This window comes from Tetrao urogallus (genome assembly GCF_951394365.1).
Source record: "Tetrao urogallus genome assembly, chromosome: Z".
Taxonomy (NCBI): domain Eukaryota; kingdom Metazoa; phylum Chordata; class Aves; order Galliformes; family Phasianidae; genus Tetrao; species Tetrao urogallus.
Genome location: NC_136816.1, coordinates 59,386,427 through 59,399,786, shown reverse-complemented (window position 1 = coordinate 59,399,786; position 13,360 = coordinate 59,386,427). Strand labels below are relative to the sequence as shown.

At 37.0% G+C, this 13,360-nt stretch overlaps 1 protein-coding gene across 1 annotated transcript in view; it reads left to right on the top strand.

The window, feature by feature from the left end:
* ITGA1 (integrin subunit alpha 1) overlaps positions 1 to 12,327 on the top strand; it is a 72,129-nt gene extending 59,802 nt beyond the window's left edge. The window contains exons 20-30 of the mRNA XM_079548063.1: positions 99 to 234; positions 919 to 999; positions 4,552 to 4,628; positions 5,294 to 5,383; positions 6,305 to 6,407; positions 7,255 to 7,368; positions 8,986 to 9,090; positions 10,194 to 10,298; positions 10,796 to 10,888; positions 11,388 to 11,504; positions 12,232 to 12,327. Of these exons, the coding sequence (XP_079404189.1) occupies positions 99 to 234; positions 919 to 999; positions 4,552 to 4,628; positions 5,294 to 5,383; positions 6,305 to 6,407; positions 7,255 to 7,368; positions 8,986 to 9,090; positions 10,194 to 10,298; positions 10,796 to 10,888; positions 11,388 to 11,504; positions 12,232 to 12,276 (1,066 nt within the window). The 3' untranslated portion in view covers positions 12,277 to 12,327. The remainder of the gene's footprint in view (positions 1 to 98; positions 235 to 918; positions 1,000 to 4,551; positions 4,629 to 5,293; positions 5,384 to 6,304; positions 6,408 to 7,254; positions 7,369 to 8,985; positions 9,091 to 10,193; positions 10,299 to 10,795; positions 10,889 to 11,387; positions 11,505 to 12,231) is intronic.
* The last annotated feature ends 1,033 nt before the right edge of the window (positions 12,328 to 13,360 follow it).

Here is a 13,360-nt window from a genome sequence, read left to right as displayed (position 1 = left end):
AGAAACAATAGAGTATGGACACTAAAAGATATTTCTTTTTATTCTTAAGAATATATATAAAAAGTTAAGACATCCAACAATGGTACTTTATTTTACAGCTCTTCTCCATTCATTGTCAAGTCACGCAATGATAGGTTCACCATCCAGCTGTCTATCAAGAACAAAAAAGACAGTGCCTATAATACCAGAGCTTTGGTTCAGTATTCTCCAAATATTATTTTTGCTGGCATTGAGGTAGGAATTTTTCACATTCATCACATTTTTCATAATTTATATTGCTATGGAGATCTAAAGAAGCCTTTGTATTAAGACTTAATTTCACTGCTCTAACATCATCTTGTTTGATTAAAAAATATTCACTGGAAGTACTATCCTTGCTTATACTTCTGTAGGGATGTATTTGTTTTGTCTTAAGCCAACTTTGCTGCACCATCTAAAAATGGCTGATGGATTTCACAGTGCCACTTTGTCAATAAATAGCTGCATCCCAGATAAATGCCAGAACCATCAATCACCACTTCAGATCTATCTGAATATATATATAATACATGTAGAATATATACTTATCTATGCAGAACTGCCTCATTATTTATCAGAATGTCTCCTGTCATTCCAATATACTCCTTTGACATAGAAGCACTCTCTTTGTAGCTTTGCAGATTAGTGCCTTCCTTAATCCAGCCTCAGATAGCATCTCCTAAGCAGCTGTGTTTTTGCATGCTCCTCTGCTGCCATCTGTCACACAACAATGAAATGCAATGGGATATTAGCCAGGAGTTCAACATCTGCTTCCACTGCATCCACACACTGTGGCCAACATAATAAAATAGGAACCTTTAGCAGCCTTTGAATATATATGCTTAGTCAGAATTCAAAAAGTTTATGCATGATAATGATTTCACTTTCTTCTTTATTTAGGATATACAGAAAGATAGTTGTGAGTCTAATCACAACATCACCTGTAAAGTGGGATATCCATTTTTAAAACCTGAAGAAGAGGTAAACAATTTTCCTACCTTAAAAACCTAATTCTTTCATGTTGTCCTAAGGCCCGGGCATTTGTTTCGAAATTTTTTTAAATTTTTTTTTTTTTTCTGGAGTACACCCAAAAACTGTCCAGTACTGCCCAAAAACTGTCTTAAGCTATTCCCAACATAAATTTCTCATCACCCACCCTTGTGGGCAAATCAGTGCACTGAGGCAAACAGGAAAACATCTGATTTTGGGAACCTGCAGAGTCACCTGTGGTATGTGATGATGTAAAAAGTGTATATACACTTCCTTCAGTCATATCAGTCATACTAGCAGAAGGCAAGTGGCACACCTGACTAGAAAGTTCTGTTTCTAAACACATATAATATTGCTTTGGGTATGTTATAGAAAATACACTGATCAGATGTTATAGAATCATCATAGAATCATAGAGTTGTTAGGGTTGGAAGGGATCTTTAAGATGATCTAGTTCCAATTCCCCTGCTCTAAGTAAAGCTGCCCCCCACCAGCTAAGACTGCCCAGGGCCCCATCCAACCTGGCCCTGAGCACCTCCAGGAACGGGGCACCCACAGCTTTTCTGGCAACCTGTTCCATTGCTTCACCACACTCGTTATGAAGAATTTCTTCCTAATATATAACCTAGTTTTACCTTTTTAGTTTAAAGCCATTTTCCCTGGTCCTATCACTATCAGATCATGTAAAAAGTAGCCCCCCCGCTCCTGCGTATAAGCTCTTTTCAAGTATTGGAAAGCTACAATGAGGTTTCCCCAGAGCCTTCTCTTTTACAAACTAAACAACTAAACAATCCCAGCTCCCTCAACCTTTCTTCAATGGTGAGGTGCTCCAGACCTCTGATCACCTTCACGGCCCTCTGCTGGACCTGCTCCAACAGCTCTACATCCTTCTTGTGCTGGTGATGCCAGCCTAGGCACCGTACTCCAGATGAGGTCTCATAAGGGCAGAACAGAGGGGAACAAAGGCCTCCCTCTCCCTACTGGCCACCTCTCTTCTGATGCAGGCCAGTATACTGTTGGCCTTCCAGGCTGCAAGCACTGTAAGCTGGCTTACATCCAGCTTTTCATCCACCATGTCCCCTAAGTCTTTCTCTGCAGGGGTGTTCTCAATGAATTATTCTCACAGTCTGCTCATATCTGGGATTACCCCTATATCCAAGTCCAACACCTTACACTCGGCCTTGTTGGATCTTATTCTGTTTACATGCACCCACTTTCAAGCCTGTTCAGGTCCTTTTGGATTGCAATCCCTTCCTTCTGTTGTGTCAGCTCCATCACTTATCTTGGTGTTGTCTGCAAACCTGCTGAAATTACACTCAATTCCACTGCCTATGTGGGATCTATAATGACAATATTGAAGAGCACTGATTCTAAGATGTACGTTTGGGAGACACCGCTCATTACCAGCCTCCACCTGGATACAGAGCTGTTGACCACAGCCCTCTGGCTACAGCCATCCAGTCAATTCTTTATCTACCTGATAGTCCAACCCTTAAATCCATATTTCTCCAATTTGAAGGTGTGGTGTGAGTCCATGTCAAAGGTCTTCCACAAGTCCAAGTAGAAAACAGCAGTTGCTGTTCCTTTTTCCACTCATGTCATCTCTCCATCACAGAAGGTCACCACATTTGTCAGGCATAGTCTGCCCTCGCTGAAGCCATGCTGGCTGTCTCAAATATACCTCCTTATCTCTCATGTGCCTTAACATGTCTTCCAGGAGAATCTGCTCCATGATCTTCCCAGGTACAGAGAGAAGGATCACCAGACTGTAGTTTCTTGGGTCTTCCTTTCTTCCTGTCTTAAAAATGAGAGTAATGTTTTCCATTTTCCAGTCATCAGGGAGGACTTCGCCTTACAGCTATGACCTTTCTGATACGATGAAGAATGGCTTTGTAGCCTCATCAGCAATTTCTTTCATGACCCCAGGATTCACATTACCAGCTGCATATACTCAGAATCATAGAACCACCAAGATTGCAAAAGACACCTAAAATCATTCAGTTCAACTGTCCACCAATCATCAATATTTCCCACTGAACAACATCCCTCAGTACAACATCTAAACATTCCTTGAATGGCTCCAGGGTCAGTGACTCCACCATCTCCCTGGGCAGCCCATTCCAGCAAACAACCACTCTCTCAGAGAAGTATTTCTTAACATCCAAGCTGAATCTCCCCTAGTGCAACTTGAGGCCATTCCCTCTAGTCATAGTCACATGGGAGAAAAGGCCAGCCCCCACCTCTCCACAACCTCCCTTCAGGTGGCTGTAGAGAACGACGAGTTCACCCCTGAGCCTCCTCCAGACTGAACGATCCCAGTTGCCTCAGCCATTCCTCACAAGACTTGTGCTCCAGAGCCCTCACCAGCTTCATTACCCTTCTCTGAACATGCTCCAGGGCTTCAATGTCTTTCTTTAGTGAGGGGCCCAAAACTGAACACAGTATACCAGTTGCAGCCTCACCAGTGCAGAGTACAGAGGGATGATCCGTTCCTGGCTTCTGCTGCAACATTGTTTCTGATCCAAGCCACCACCATTGGGCTTCTTGGTCACCTGTGTACGCTGCTGGCTCCTGTCTAGGCAAGCATTGACCCATGCCTCCAGGTCTGTTTCCCATACACAGTCTTCCAGCCATTCTGCCCCCAGCCTGTAGGGTTGCCTGGGGTTGTTGGCGCAAAGTACAGGACCGAGCACTTGGTCTTGTTGAATTTCGTCCCACTGGCTTCAGCCCAGTTTGTGCAGTTGTACACACTGAGCCTAATGAGGCTATCTTAGACTTGTAGTGCTCCCCTGACTGCCACCTAGGGGTTCATGGACAAGACTAGTGCAATAATGCTGACTGCCAGAACTCATTGAGTGCCTCTCCCTGTTACTGCCATGTCTGTTGTTGCCAGTTCTCCCTCCTCATCTATCAGAGAAACTGCACTCTCTTTTGCCTTCCGCTTTCCATCTCTGCGTGTCCAAAGGCATCTTTGTATTCCTCCCAGGCCACTTGTCCCTGTTTCCACTACCTGTAATTTTCCTTCTTATCTTTCAGCCTGACCAGCAGGTCCTTGTTCAACCATGCTGGTTTCCTGCCTCTTCTGCTTGTTTTCTTATACTGGGAGGTGAAGAGCTCTTTTACTAAGGTTTCCTTTAAAAACTATCAGCTCTGTTCTATCTCCCTAAGGACAGTTTCCCTGTGGACAGCATTCACTAATTCCTTAAGAAGACAGAAGTTTGCTCTCCTGAAGTTTATATAACTATGTCTTTCTAATACACTATGAAATAAGACTAGCTGAGGTTTCTTGGCTCTGAAAATTTTGAGGCTACTGTTTAATAAGTGATGACTTCTAGATTTATCTCTATGTTGGAGGAAAATTCAAAAAAATAAATTCCTTCATAGAAAAGGTTAAGGTATGAATAAGGATCCCAGGTAAAAGTAGCATAATTTTACTCATTTTTCTTCAGCCCAAACTTACTTCATTAATGTGATTTTCTTTCCTTTTTTTTCTTTTTTTTTTTTTCTTTTCTTTAAATACATGCAATATATTTCTCCAAACAGATTTCCTTCAAAATATCATTCCAATTCAATGCATCATATCTCCTGGAAAATGCCACTGTTGATGTATATGCTACAAGGTTAGTTGCAATCTTTGCTTGTTTACACTGTGATTTTTTTAGAATGCTCTACAACTAACTGTTTTCAACCTGAACAACCTATAGAGCTGGAAGCTTTAAAGATGTACTTGGTCCTGCAGTAGACTGAGTAGTCTAAATAAAAAGTTGTTGATCCTGTGAGCCAGAAGTGAGTCAGAAAGTGGTGGTTTTACCTTCAGAAAAGGTTTATTCTCTTACAAACTTACCATATGTGTTATCATAAATTGCAGTTTATCAAAAATGTCTCGCCCTCAAGGAGCAAGGACATTGAGGATGTTTTCTGTGATAGAACTGAATGAATCAGAGATGAACATGCCCTCAGTGTTTGCTCTCCCTGCAAAATACGTAGATGGTATGAAAATAATGGTCCTTATTTGTTCAATTTCCATCCAGTCAGCAATCTGTAATTTCAACAAAGATGCATTTCTGAGCTGGGTCTTGTTCAGGACTTACTTTTTTTTTTTTTTACTGGAAATAGTCTTCTGAACTTTATTTAGAAGATAGTAATTGACTGGAACTGGTTGGTAGGTTTTCATAACAAGAACTGTGTGTATTTCAGTTTCTTTGTACCTCTTGCCCCCAGTATCCCTGTTGCATGTGCAGATGAGTATCACAGTCTGACATGAGTGGCATATGTTTTATTTTAGTGACAGTGAAGAACCACCTGAGACCTTGAGAGACAACAGAGGACAAGTTACAATTCCTGTAAAATACGAAGTAGGATTAATATTTGTAAGGTATTCATGCTTCACTGTGCTTCTGTTTATTAGCATAGTAAATGACAGGTGTTCAAATAGACTGTAACATTGTTTTGTTTTTGAGCTGTGCTCAGTATCTACAAATGACAATTTCCAGTCTCATGAAAACGAAGCACAAGCTTCACTGAAAAGAGCAGGCGTGTGAAGTGATAAGTGACAGTGACTACTGCATTTTGCTGTAGCTCCTCTGTATCAATTTAAATTTGATTTGCAGTTTGCAGCTTTTGATTATTTTTGTTCTTACTGTACTCATTCAAAGGCATTTCAGGTACAAAAGAAGGGAAACAAGGGCAGACACAAGTTCTTATCACTGTAATATTGTGAGGTGTGGTGTTTGATTTCTGTCTTCAAAAATTAGTCTTAATTTTATATTTACAGGGGTTTGTTTTTATCACTTCTAAGATAAGCTTTAATGCAGATCTTACACTATATTTTCAGAAACAGCTGGAATTCAGTTAAATTCCATCCATCATCAATATTATCAGTAGAATACAAGGCATGGTGTACATGTGTAAATATTAAATTATTCATTTGGAGTGTATTTCAAGTGTTCAAGTCCATCCTTCTCTAGACAAATTTAAAAGAATGCTTTGTTCTCTCTTTTATGTGAACACTGCCCATTTCACATGGCCATACTCTCTCACAATAAGGAATTGTGCAGGCAATATTTGTTCACTTCATTGATTTTACTGTGCACAGCATTTGAAATGTATATGACAGGAGAGCACTACTGAGAAAAGGAAGAGTTGTTTTCAGTGGAAGCAGCATTACACTCTTATTTGCAAGACTAGACCCGGAGGATTAACAAAATAATGAAAATACCTATATGATTATCTCACTTGGAGTTTTTATGAAGTTTTTGTTCTTACTGTTTGTGTGTTTTTGTTTTTTAACCTGCAGTGTTTTCAAAGAGCACCATGTTATAATTGCTGCAAATGAAACCATTCCTACTGCTATTAACACAACAGAGCAGATAGGGGATGAAGTTACTTTGCATTATAGGGTAAGGAAAAATAAAAGTATTTTTTTTTCTCATTTAATTTGGGTCATTTAAAGTGATAGCTTCAAGTTACGGAGTACGTGACACTTCTGACAATATTTAACACTTGTTTTCTTGCTTGCTTTGGAGTAAGGTGAATCAGAAGTTTTCAGAATGGTTCGTTTGCTGTGGAGTAATTCAAGTGTATTTTAGAGCGACTGCACACGCGAGTAAACTTAGTCTTTGGCCATTACAGTTTAGAATAGATATTTCCAAAATCCAGCCAGCTGGGAACAGGTGAATGCTGTGATCTAAGAACATTGTCTTCTTAATGGAATGCATACTGCAAATCAAAATCTCTCGGAAAATGTACGTACAGGAGTAGAAGCCCAGCCTCAAGTTGCAGTAGTGCTGAATCTAGCATTATCATGAGAGCATCCTTGTTTCCCAGTGTCAGATGCAAAGCTGAACTACGATTCTGCACACAGTCAGGATAAAAGTCTCTGAATCAACTTTGTCTATAAAACGCAAGCCAAGGAAAAGGTCTTGCTTTCACTAAGCAGCAGTTGCAAATATTTTGTGTTTTTTAGGCCACCTACAGTGTTTTTCACAATTATTTCTCTTATTCTTCAAGTTAAAATCCAGTAACCCTGAGTTTTTGTAGATGCTTTTTTAGATATCATTCATCTCATTTCAAAAGCAAGGATTTTGAAATGTAAAACAGCTGGTAGACTGCAGATCATACCATTTGTGGTCTCATAAACATAACTCATCAAGCAGCTTACTACTAAAGGGGGAAAAAGTAAAAAAATACAATCAACTACCAATAAAATAAGAAGGTATTAATCAAAATACTTTTTCATTTTTACAGATTGAAAAAGGTGAACATTTTCCAATGCCAAATCTCACACTGCAAATCTTGTATCCTGATGTAACAACGGCCAAAAACACTCTTCTCTACATTACAGCATTGTCACATTCCCAAGTAAGAATGCAGTTTGTATTTTTACCATTATTTTTACTATTAAGTTTAAAACATTTTTTTTTCATGTTAAAAAGTGCAAACATTTGGGGCTATATATTGCTTCATAGCCTACATCTCTTTAGACTAAAAGATTAGATGCTTTTGTTTTAGTAATATGTGAATATTTCATAGGAAGACAGAAAAGAATTATTAGAAGGAAATGAACAAGTTTAAAACAGCTTTGAGCAATAATTGGAATATAAAAATGTTGATTTGGTATATTGCCAAGTGCTGAGAAGTTCAGACTGGGATACCAGGGGCAGAACTTTCTTTCTTAGTTCTGGCTACTGAGCTTCTGATTGTCTCCATTCTTAGCAGTGCTTCTTGTGAATACTCTAGCCCTGCATTTAAATCTAGAGCTCAATGTCCATGACATCTTCAATATTCTTCATTCTGAAATTAGCATTCCTGTATGTCTGTTCTCTGGCACGGGCAATCTTCTGTCTTCTTCCTTATCTGGGGCACTGTGACATATTGAAGGAGTAATAAGCCATGTCTTCAGTCCTCATTTTTCCATTTCACTCTTCCACAGCTGATGGATGAGATCACAATTCCAGCAAGTCCCATGACTCTAGATGTTAAACTAGGATCTATTTTACTAATTGAATAGCTCAACAAATATCACTAAGTGGTGACATGAACCTTTTCTGTCATTCATCTTTTCCACAGAAACACACCTCTTCCCACATGGTTTAATTAGTTGTAATGTGCAGCACCATTGAAAAAGAAAATAAATGGTAAAAAATGAAATTTCAAGGTTCATTTTAAAACAAAAAAAAAAAAAATCAGAATATTTTATGTTTAGTGTACAAAGAAATTATGATTGTTCTTTAATTCCTTCCCCCATTATTGTCATTCCTAACCAATGACCACATTTAACCCACCTAAGCTTCCATATATATTCACAAATCAAAATGGACCACAGGAAATTCGCAATATCTCTTCGCTATGGTAATGTGAAAGTGAATATCCTGAATCTAAAGAAAAAGTAAAGTAAAACTAAATAATAATAATAATAAAAAAGAAGCAAAAGGAAAAAGCTCTCCACTCTTCCTCTGCACTGAATATATCAAATGGTTTGTCAGGTGCCCTTGCAGGAGTCATGAAGGGTCAGCAGTGATCCAGCACTCTTTCCTCTTCCCTGGCTCCTGCATCCTGCACTTCATCTACTAGTCTTTTGCTAAGGCAGAAAGCTCTGGATTCCCATTCAAAAACTATTTAGCTCTCTTAGTAGCCTGCTCTCTTGCTGGATCATGTGGCAGTCATCTTCCAGGAGGACCTTGTTTGCTTCTACAGATGTTTAAGCAACTGGATAAAATTTAAGTTATTATCTCATAAAAAGCTTGTTTGTTTATGTAATGATATTTAAATATCCATGCTGTTTGAATTTGCTTTTCTGCCCTCTTGCAATGTCTGGTTTTATTATTGCATTTACTTGCTTACCACTATTACAATTAGCAAATATTGATGTTATTAAATATAAAATATTATTAATGTTGTCTTGTTTCCAAGACCTTCTAATGGTAACAGGTTGGATTGTCAAGCAATAAGTACATTTTTTTTTATTTCTTCTAACAGAATGCTATCTGCAAATCTAGTTATCCCGTAGATCACCTAAAGATCGGTTCTGGAAAATCATTTGTGCTGCCAAAAATAAAAGAACCTACAAAGGATACAATTATGGTAAGCCTCCCTGTGGTGTATGCTTTCAACCTAGATTTACATTTATTAACATTGAGCTGAGCATTTCTGAAGTTAGTATATAAAAACTTATGTCAAACTACATCCTCTGAAAAATCACTTTGTTTAATATCCTTAAAAGGTATCTTTATGTAGGACTAGTTGTATATTTTTATTATTTCTGGCTACAAAACTGTATGTAGAACTGAATTTATGGCTTGGGGGTTTTTTGGTTTTTTGGGTTTTTTTTGATGTTTTTTATTTGTTTTGGTTTTTGGTTTTTAATTCAACAAATGTGTAAATAATGGCAGCACTTTGGACAGATGAGTAAACCTCACCTTCATTTTCCCACTGTAATTGTCAAATAATATTGATAATTCTCATTTCCTTTGCAACTTTTCAGATAATCAGTTAAAAATATTTTCAAATACAACTGTTAGAAATGTAGTTGCTGGAGCAGTATGAAAAAGTTTAGCTTCTCACATTCAGACAGAGGAACATAGTTATGTTGCCATATTGAGCAGAAAGACATCATACTACCTACTCAGCAGAGAGATGCAAGTGGCACAAGCTCAGTTTCTGTTACGAATGAAACCATGCCAAGAGATGAGCGTTTTGCCATGCTTATCATATATCCTTCATAGGGGTGGTAACAATCCGGGCTAGCATGTTTCCAAATTATCAAACATGTCTGCTGTACTTCCAGCTGGTAAGTAAAGACACCTGAATTCTCCTATCTCAATTTAGATATCCCACAATTTTGAATGTTTAAGCTGTAGCTGTGCTGGCAGAAAAGTATGGCTTGCAATTACAGGCTATGCTTCTGTCAGGGAACTCTGCTGCACAGCTGCAGTAACTGAGGTTTCTACAGGCTAAGGGATTGCATAGGGAGCTGTTCTACCGTATCATAAGAATCTCAACTCATTCTACATACTGTGGTGTAGTTTTTGTATTAAAAAAAAAATAATAATAAAAAAAATTAATACCCTTTGAGGATTAATATCACAACAAAACAATGATCTATAGGTATAGTATGTTTACACGTTTTTATTTTAATAATGTGAAAAATCTACTACTATTAGTTCATGTTGCTGACTTTTAAACAGGAGTGTGATACATTCAGCTGTGCATCTATTGATTGTGCCCTGGCCCCATCTGACATATCTCAAGTGAATGTTTCTTTGAGAGTATGGAAACCTACCATCATAAAAGTAAGTAAATCCCATCTTTAAGTTTGGAAAAAATAAATCAGTGTTTGCGCTGTTTATTGAAATTATATCTTTAATTTTCTTGTCTGCATATTCTCAAGTATTAAAAAATGTTTAGATTTCTACAAATTAATTTCCATGTTTTATTTACCTTAGAGTATTTAGAACTGTAAAGGAAATTCAAAACATGTTAGAAAGAAAACTCTTACTTTTTCTGCATTGACTTTTTCTTTTTTTTAAACTAGTTTCTAGCCTATCCACAAATTCTAATTCAGCAGATGTATGGAGGGTTATATTGAAGCATATTACTTTTGAGTAAATTTTAAGCTGGAAAGACTTTTTGAATCTGTAAGGGATTTTTGATCAGTTTTTGAATCTGAGTTTTCATTATCTCTCCCAGAACTTGAGCATTAAGTTTCACTTCCAAATTTCTCATTTCTGCAAAGATTTATACTTCAAAATACCTACTGTAAACCATTGGCATTTCTTTCTTCTTCCAGGCAAGTATTCACAGCTTAACCCTTGTTGTGAAAGCATTACTTCGGAGTGAAAACTCATCACTGATTTTGAGAAATGACCATCAAAAATTGGAGGTAACAACATGATAATTCAGGGATTTACATAGAATATCTTTCATTGGATCATTTGTTCTCATTCATTACTAGCAAATTGATTGCCATTTGTTGTAATGTACTATCCTACTCAAAATAGAAGTAAGTGAATTCACATTTGAGCCAAATGTCAGAATTAGCCAACCCGTGTGCCTGGGATGTGTCTGAATTACTTCTGCCTGTTGCAGCGTAAATGCTTCCTGTATCTGCGGATAAAAGAATAATTAAAATGATCTTTTTAATGAATTGGTAGTATTTTCAAAGCCCTCTTGGGTTACTTATAAGTGATTCTACTTTATACATTGTGTTTTCTTTACTATTCCTATTATTAATGCTTTTTGCTCCATTCCTTCCTGCAAATTCTTGTTCTTAGATTGAAGTAGTACCTTGGAAACTCAGCGCATATGATAACAGTCATGCTGCTCTGATGATATTTTAAACGGACAATTTATTTATTGCTTACGTTCTGAACACTTTGCAGACCATGATTAAGATTTCCAAAGAACTCCCTCCAGGTTCAGTCCCCTTATGGGTTATCCTTCTGAGTATCTTCGCTGGACTCTTGATTCTTGCACTGCTCATATTTGCTTTGTGGAAGGTAAGCTACACATCTTCATGAAAATAAAATATATATATGCTTATGTTTCCCATCCTCCTTATAATACGAACCTGGACACTAAAATTATCCAATAGGTAAATTGGAATGGATCTTGGAGAAATGACAGAATGACTAGTAACATTACATTTTTCTGAGGTGTAACCTGCAATGCTTGATCATTGAAGCTCATACTGATATATACATAACTGTGTATTATGAAAATAACTGTATATTATGAAAATAACTGTAAGGTTATTTTGCTTTTGTGCTGCCTATGTGTGGCAAGGTTTTCTTTGTGCAAGATAAGCCTGTGGTGTAATTATTGCCACAAGTGGGCACTCTTCTCCAAGCTAAATATTCTGTCTATATTAAAGTTTAAAGGCTGTAGGTTTTTAATTTATAACATACATAATCTGTTGAAAAAATCTTGAAATGCATTAAGAATGATTTGTTTATCTGACTTCTAGATATTACTAAGCATTTTTATCATTGACACCATGTGCACATAACAATGATTCAGCAATCACTTTTTGTCTGCTTTTGTGACACGTCTCTTTAGTTTTTCCGTTCCAGGAAAAGCAATGTTGTACTTCACTTATAAAAAATTAAATGACTATTTACTGTTCTGCAAGTATGAAAATAGTGGTAAGAGCTTAGCATATAAATGCTACCAATATGGGCTGTTAGCTTTAAGTAGTTCTTTATTCACTTCATTTCTCTTCTGCAGGCTGGATTTTTCAAGAGGCCGCTAAAGAAGAAAATGGAGAAATGAAGAAAAAAAACAACACAAAACAAAAAAAAAGATTTTTTTCCTCAGGTCTGCCTCAAAAATGTGACTGTACAATTTAAAACTTAGATAAACATGCAGTGTTCACAATGTTTTCTAAACTCCAGTGCATTAAAAAAAAAAGAGAGAGAGATCAGAACATGGAGCAATCAAATTAAACACACATCTGAATGAATCAAAGGAAGAAAATGGCCTTATGTCACTTTGTGATACTCAAGGATGTACTTTCAAGTGTTACTCATTCTTGGAGAGTAACTGAGTTCAAAGATTCTAACATTTTTAATATGGAAAATACCTAATCATATTTTTGTGTGCCTATATATATGCGGAATCCCTTTTCATCCCAAATTATGCAATAAGACAACTGTATGTAGCAATCACAGTTTTTTATCACTCTGATTTTCAAAGAGAAAATATCATACTCAAAATTTTCTCTTTTTAATGGACTGTCAGCTACAGAACATTCAAACTTTGAAAATGAACCAAATACTACATGGCAACTGAGGTAATGACATTTCAAAAGACAGAAGCATCTGCAGAACTCTGAATGATAATTACTGAAATTCATTGAATTTCTTTCAACTTGTTTTACTGGGTCCAGCTGATACTCCAAGAAATTTTTATTGTCAAGTGGATCGCTGGGGATATATCCATTAATTATGTAACTGTTTGAACTTGAAGGGGATTTTTGGCAGACCTGGAAATGTATGCACAAAATATTCAAGCCCAAGTAATTGCACGCTTTACTCAAATAAGCAAAGGAAAGTTGTGTCTGCAGATTGATATATTCGTATTTATGCAGAAAATGTTTAGAGGTACCCTGAAAGTTTGACTTGCTGTATATCTTGGAGTAGCCAAGAGGGTGCTTCGTAAACTTTCACTGTAAATTTGTTGTGTAGCTATTTAATCCAATGAGTTTAAAGTGTACAAATTTATAATTAACAAAAGAGCACAGATAAGAAACTTAGCACTGGTAAGCTTCTTCTAGTAGTGTAACTCTCACCTCATCTTTTTTACTTAGGAGTTTAAAGTGATGCATTTGCATACATAATAAGCACTTAACAAATTA